This window comes from Littorina saxatilis, linkage group LG16 (assembly GCF_037325665.1).
Source record: "Littorina saxatilis isolate snail1 linkage group LG16, US_GU_Lsax_2.0, whole genome shotgun sequence".
Lineage (NCBI taxonomy): Eukaryota > Metazoa > Mollusca > Gastropoda > Littorinimorpha > Littorinidae > Littorina > Littorina saxatilis.
Window position 1 is genome coordinate 51674770 of NC_090260.1, and position 7660 is coordinate 51682429.

The following is a 7660-nucleotide window of genomic DNA, read 5'->3' on the forward strand; positions in this document are numbered from 1 at the left end:
TATGGGTTATATGATAATTCGAGTTTTTATGCCCTCACGGCTTTTGGTGAGATACACATGTGGTATCAGCCACCTGCACTTATGGCAGAATGGCTGAGGTCTTTTACGTGCCATTGTGGTGACACGGGGGTGGGACATGGCTACCGTCTCTGGGTCTTCACATAAGGTTGACCCGTGTCCGTCCCGACCCGAATTCGAACCTGCGACCTTCAGATCACAAGTCCAGCGTAGGCTGCCTAAATGGCAGATAAAATGTCAAAATTGACTAGTGCAACAACAACAAGAAGGGCAAAGCCCATACGACTCACATGCTAGACCTTGACCTCAAATAACTAAACCTAGCAATGACATCATACACTAAGAACTGCTTTACACATTTTTCCTACCAAAATACATGTGACCCAAGGTCAAGGTCATCCAAGGTCATGCAACACAAAGCAGTTAATTCAAGACATAGGAAGTACAATGGTGCTCATTGGCTCTTTCTACCATGAGATATGGTCACTTTTAGTGGTTCACTACCTTATTTTGGTCACATTTCATAAGGGTCAAAGTGACCTTGACCTTGATCATATGTGACCAAATGTGTCTCATGATGAAAGCATAACATGTGCCCCACATAATTTTTAAGTTTGAAACAGTTATCTTCCATAGTTCAGGGTCAAGGTCACTTCAAAATATGTATACAATCCAACTTTGAAGAGCTCCTGTGACCTTGACCTTGAAGCAAGGTAAACCAAACTGGTATCAAAAGATGGGGCTTACTTTGCCCTATATATCATATATAGGTGAGGTATTAAATCTCAAAAACTTCAGAGAAAATGCGAAAATGTGAAAAATGGTCGTTTTTAAGGCCAGACAGGCTAGCAAATTTTAGATCAAAATCGTTATGAACTGTGTTGAATTACTTAAGGGGGTTTGAATGTGCCTGGGCTGAAATACAGAAAACATGTCTTGTTACACGTTTAACGGTCTTGGTAACCATGGAAACGATTCAAGATGGCCACAGAACAAAAAACAAAAAATCTTATAACTCAAAAACGGTTTCAGATAAATCAATTCTGTTTTTTGCATTTTGTTAGTAAACTATATATCTATATATTTACGTTTTGACTCGTTGTTATCTTGTACCAAAGTATTAAAAAAAAAAATTTAAAAAAAATCTTTCTTTTTTTTTTTAGATTGACAGAAAACAAAAAGTATTAGTCATAATTGCACATCCAAACGTAAATATGAGGGGAATTATGTTAAAAAACACACTGCAGACTTTCAAGGCTGTAGCTTTATTCCTTGCAAACCCTTAGGGTTTTGAGTGTGTCACACCAATACAAAACGCATAACAGAGAAAACAGGCAAAGAAGTAAAGAACAGTTTCTTATTTCAGATTTGTGTCTCCATTAGGCTAGATACTACTGGAGAGTGATTGGTATGGACCTAACAGTTCACCCACAGCACATCAGTAATCCCATCCTACTGTAACGTGTCCTGCTGCTTCAAATATGATGTATACCTGTGGGTCATTCCATAAAGCTGTGTACCAAAAGTGTGACATGCATCGTGAAAATTGAAAGTGTATGAATAGCTTGGTTTTATGGTTTATGTGACAGATATAGACATATGCCACGGTGCCATGCTAAACAAAAGATACGTTTATGCTTTTTTTGGGTACGAGGGGTGGTCGGAAAAGTGTGTAACATCACACATGTTTTACCTTACATGTTGTCCAAACACACGAGACAGATAACAAAAAGCCATAGTATAATAGTAACAAGCTTTATTTGCTTCCCATTCTGATTTTCTTCGATTAATCGTTTTCCGAAAGAAAAAAACTAGTCGATCGAGTGTGTTCAAATCTTGATGAAAACTCAACCGTTTTTTTTACCTCAACTCTTACAACTGGAACAGGACTAGGCTACAAAGAATAGCCTAAGACTTGAAAAAGAGACACTGAGCACGTATATCACAAAATAAAACAATAAAATCAATCAATCAATCAATCAATGAGGCTTATATCGCGCATATTCCGTGGGTACAGTTCTAGGCGCTCTGCAGTGATGCCGTGTGAGATGAAAATTTATACGGCCAGTAATTGCAGCCATTTCGGCGCATATTTACCTTTCACGGCCTATTATTCCAAGTCACACGGGTATAGGTAGACAATTATTAACTGTGCCAAAGCAATTTTGCCAGGAAAGACCCTTTTGTCAATCGTGGGATCTTTAACGTGCACACCCAATGTAGTGTACACGGGGGGGGGGGGGGGGGGGGGGGGGGGGGGGGGGGGGAGTTCGGACACCGAAGAGAGTCTGCACACAAAGTTGACTCTGAAATAAATTTCCGCCGAACCTGGGATCGAACTCACGCTGACAGCGGCCAACTGAATACAAATCCAGCGCGCTACCAACTGAGCTATATCCCCGCCCCGTCGAACGTTTGGAAAAATATTCACTTTTAGAGCGAAGAGTCGCGAAAGGTTGCCTACGTAACATTCGTCCCTCATTGGTAACGACTCATAAAACGCTCCACGCCTGCTGAGTTCAAAAAGTTGACAGAATTTTTTTCATGGAAAAACCTTTCAGCGATGTTGAAGAACATTACATGCAAAAGAAACACCAAGTTTCATGCGCTGCTAAGTGACAAATGTAATTTTTAACAATCCAGCGTAACAAGAAAAAATATAAACGAAGCTTAGTGGCGACCCGCGAAAGGCAAAATCACATTCAAATCGAATCGAATTGACAAGGCGCACATTCTTACGCATTCACTACACATCAGTAGTGCCTGATAAAATACCGAGTCGGATATATTCGTGTTCACGTAGTTCACGGTTGGTTTTATAAACCAAATGTTACGTAGAAATTATCAAACAACCCAAATTTTAAACCAAATGTTATGTAGGAAATCGTTATTTAACATTCCAAATGCACACTGTAAACATGAGTAGGGGAAAACAGCTAAGTGCATATATGTAACATTAGCACAAAACACAACGGACACCGAAGAGAGTCTGCACACAAAGTTGACTCTGAAATAAATTTCCGCCGAACCTGGGATCGAACTCACGCTGACAGCGGCCAACTGAATACAAATCCAGCGCGCTACCAACTGAGCTATATCCCCGCCCCGTCAAACGTTTGGAAAAATATTCACTTTTAGAGCGAAGAGTCGCGAAAGGTTGCCTACGTAACATTCGTCCCTCATTGGTAACGACTCATAAAACGCTCCACGCCTGAAGATGTATATCGGGGGGGGGGGGGGGGGGGGGGGGGGGAAGGGTTCATGGTAGCATTTCATTAGCAGCCACACGGATACTTAAAAACAAGATGTAGGCTAAGCATGTCACAAAAAAACGCAATTTTTGACGTCATTTTCTGTGTTTGCTTTTATACAAAACACTAACCAACCTAACAATCTTCTTGATTTTATTATCATTATCTCTTTGGTCAATTTGCAGTGTGTTGATATCCTTATAATTATATCATTCGAGAAGCAAGAGAAACATTCCTAAATCTAACTCTAAAGTCATGACCCTCTCCTGGTACACAGCTTTGTAGAACAACTCCTGTACGAAATACAGTCACCAAAAGACACTGATGTGATTTATGAAGAAAAAAATTTCCTTTCTTCCAGTCACTGAACACACACAACATCCTGATCACTGTTGTCCCTGGTCATCCTGATGTAGTGTAATGTTCAATGTTCTCCCCCTCCATACACATTGCCATCTCGTGCTTCCTCAGCCCGAACATTCAGACGACGCTGTCCCGCATACTCCTTTTCGGCGCCGACGGGCATTGACAGCAGCAGCAGCGTCAGCATGGCGGACCCAGCTTCCACTTCAGCAGCTAGAAACACATAAATACATCCCATAAATACATGTACATATATCGACAGGTTCAAACTAAAAGCGGGGGCACAACAATTACTCTTCATTTCAAACCTAAGTAGGGTTTACACACTTTTATAACTTAGAGAGAAATTCTACTACTACTACAAGTATTAATACCAATACTGGTTACATAACAAAGATAGCAGAACAATGGTGACTGCGCGTGAGAGAGCGAAAAATAAAAATACCCCAAAATACTTTACTCACATGTTTGACAAATGTAACAAACTTTCGACCATTCTAGAGTTTTCCTCAGGCACAAAACACAGAACAAAGAAGAAGACAGACGACAGAACAGAAAGATCTTTACATTACAGTATTGTTTGGTCTTTTTATTATAAAGATACTTCTACTTTTCTCTGAAAAAGTTTGTTTACATAGCTTAGTTCTTACATGAAATAAACAATGAAGTAAATAAACTCTCAACCAGTGGATATTTTTTCATCTTATACAAAAAATTATTTTCCACAGTGAGCAAGTAAGTTGAATAAAGAGAGTACAGCAAGGCACCAACCTGTCACTTTCTTGTCATGTCGCTGGTAGGTTTTCAGATGCATGGCTGGTATTCCCACCACTGCACTGAAGTCTCTAGAACAGCGTAGCTCCCTCCCACCTCGTGACTGAACAGTACCATCATTGGATTTACTTCAAAAGCAATGTTTTTGCTATCACTGTCCTGCATTCGAGGTGATGACAACTCCTTTTTCTCATAATCGCCACAACCATCGCACGTCAGTAGCAGCTGAGAGGCGAAGCCAGCGTTTTCTCCTTCACTCACAGTTATCGAGAGACCAGTCTCCTTGCATACGGGACATGTAAGATCAGTCGGTAGTCGAGTAAGCTGTAACACATGCGTTCGTCGGCAAGATCTTCGTCAGCATTCATAGCCTCATGTTTTCTTCGAAACGCACACTTCGACTGCGGGTCGCTGCATTTCGACAGTCCCCTATCGCTCGACTTGCTTCGTCTTTTTGACCGCTGCTGCTTTTACCGCTTGCAGTCTCCTCTTCCCTCCCTTTGCTCTTGGCATTTTACAGTCAGTCTGATACAAAATTCACTATCAGAACACAAAAATAGCGATGGCAAACAACTTTTTCTACGCTCACTCGATGTTCAACTTTTGCTTTTTTGTGTTTGTTGACATCATCGACAAGAGGAAACCGCATTGCATTGTGGGAACGAAACTGTTGCATTGTGGGTAGGAATGCCATTCATACAAAAGCATGCCGGTTTTCTGATTGGTTAATCTTCAAGTCGTAGTAGGCTTCTCCCTTATTTGGAATATTTCGTATCGTCGTCTGCGTTGGAAAAACCGCGCGAAGCCGTTTATGGCAGTTTCCGGCAGTGACGTCAGTTCGTTGAAACGGTTCGGGAAACTTCGGGCTTTTCTTTCGTCTGCTACGCGAGGCGATTCCTCGAGCGAATTGTGGTGTTGTAAAGTGTCAAAAAAAGGTTATTTTAGCAAATATTGCACAAAATAAACGCCAACAAGCTTCGGTACACATTTGTATTGGCTAAATTCATACATTTGGCACCAGTTTTAGAGCAATATAGTGTTTGGAGCTGTTAGAAGGGGTGTTCATGAGTCAAAATCAGGCATAATCACAACATCACAAAAATCATGATTTTAGTGAAAATTGAGGTGCCGTGTCTTCCCTTAAGACAACAATTACGGCCCCTGTGACCTTGAACTTGAAGTGAGGTCAAGTTGCCGCACATGTTTTTTGAGATCTTGTAGCCATACACCATCAGGCCACATCAGGTGTTGATAGACTTAATAGTGTCCAAGAAAATTGAACGTTAAAGTTTTCCGGACGGACGACTCGGGTGAGTACATAGACTCACTTTTGCTTCGCATGTGAGTCAAAAAACCATGAGTGTACGTGGGAGTTTCAGCCGACGAACGCAGAAGAAGAAGAAAAGTAATGCACTAGCTGCCACACCTGAATAGCCAAAAGTACTGACCTCTTCAACGAGTTGTGGGTCACTGTCTAGTGATCCCTTTCGCAGGCTGGACCCGCTGGCTGTTCGCCCTTCAAAACGTTTTCTGCAAAACAACAACATTCATAATTATGCTTCAACATCTGCTGTGAAGATGGTACACAGAAGTGTTGGCTTCAACAGGTTCAACACATCAACCGTCAAGATGGTACACAGAAGTGTTGGCTTCAACAGGTTCAACACATCAACCGTCAAGATGGTACACAGAAGTGTTGGCTTCAACAGGTTCAACACATCAACCGTCAAGATGGTACACAGTAGTCTTGGCTTCAACACAGGCTCAAAACATCAACCGTCAAGATGGAACACAGTAGTCTTGGCTTCAACACAGGCTCAAAACATCAACCGTCAAGATGGTACACAGTAGTCTTGGCTTCAACATGTTCAACACATCAACCGTCAAGATGGTCCTCTATTGAGCCCAAAGTCAGCTTCGCCAAGACTAAGCAAAGTCTTTTTACCGAAAACTCAGTGCTAAAGCTTCATGAAGCCTACTTGGCGTGGTGGACTTGGCCCAGTGTAATCACAGGTTAGTTAAATGTTACAGCCAGCAACGAGCCAACAACACACGTGCAAAGGCAATGTCACTACCACTGCCACGTTCAAGTCAGAGTTTGATATTCACTCAATGCATGAGCAACAAAGGCAATGTCACTACCACTGCCACGTTCAAGTGATGTTCACTCAATGCATGAGCAACAAAGGCAATGTCACTACCACCGCCACGTTCAAGTCAGAGTTTGACGTTCACTCAATGCATGAGCAACAAGGGCAATGTCACTACCACCGCCACGTTCAAGTCAGAGTTTGATATTCACTCAATGCATGAGCAACAAGGGCACAGCTTCAACACAAAACCCAACTGCAACATGTCATAACACACATTGATAATGACAACGGACAAGTCAAACTAGCAGCAGCAGTAGAAGCAAAGCAAAGTTTATACAGTGAAACGACCCCCCCCCCCCCACCCCCACCCCTTCCCCACCCCCCTCCCTCTCAAATCCCCAATTTAAGACTCACTCCAATGTTTTCTCAGGTTTTCTGTTCATAGCCTCTGTACATTTACCCGAGGCGGAGTAGGCCTTTAAAACAACATTAACGGTTTAGCGGGCTTGTCGAGACTTTAAGACAACATTAACGGGTTAGCGGGCTTGTCGAGACTTTAAGACAACATTAACGGTTTAGCGGGCTTGTCGAGACTTAAAGACAACATTAACGTGTTAGCGGGCTTGTCGAGACTTTAAGACAACATTAACGGTTTAGCGGGCTTGTCGAGACTTTAAGACAACATTAACGGGTTAGCGGGCTTGTCGAGACTTTAAGACAACATTAACGGGTTAGCGGGCTTGTCCAGACTTTAAGACAACATTAACGGGTTAGCGGGCTTGTCGAGACTTTAAGAAATGAAATTCTCTTCTTTTTGCCACCAGAAGAGTGAGTGTTGTTTTGAAGGCCCACTCCGCCTTGTTAATTTAGTTTAAAACACCACTCACGGGTTAACGGACTGCTAACCCATCTCTCTCTCTCTCTCTCTACAACACTCACGGGTTAGCGGGCTTGTCGAGACGGGTGGCGACAGCCAGGTTTTCCAGACTGCTGACGGCTCTGTCTCTCTCGGCTTGCACCGCGTCCAGTCTCCGCCTGGCCTCCAGCAGGTCCTCTGCCGTCCTGGCCTGCTCCCGTACAGCCACGTCTCGCTCCTTCAGGACTAGTTCGAACCCCAGCTGCAGCGCCTGGTTGTCAGACTCGGGGTTCTCACTCACGAAA

The 7660-nt window shown here is 42.8% G+C and overlaps 1 protein-coding gene across 4 annotated transcripts in view; it reads right to left on the reverse strand.

Moving 5' to 3' along the window:
* LOC138951187 (tight junction protein ZO-1-like) overlaps nt 1–7660 on the reverse strand; it is a gene marked incomplete at its 5' end in the record, with an annotated part of 77834 nt that extends 70174 nt beyond the window's left edge. For all 4 annotated transcript variants that reach the window (XM_070322825.1, XM_070322824.1, XM_070322826.1 and 1 more), the window contains 2 exon segments: nt 5855–5936; nt 7439–7660. In XM_070322825.1, the coding sequence (XP_070178926.1) occupies nt 5855–5936; nt 7439–7660 (304 nt within the window).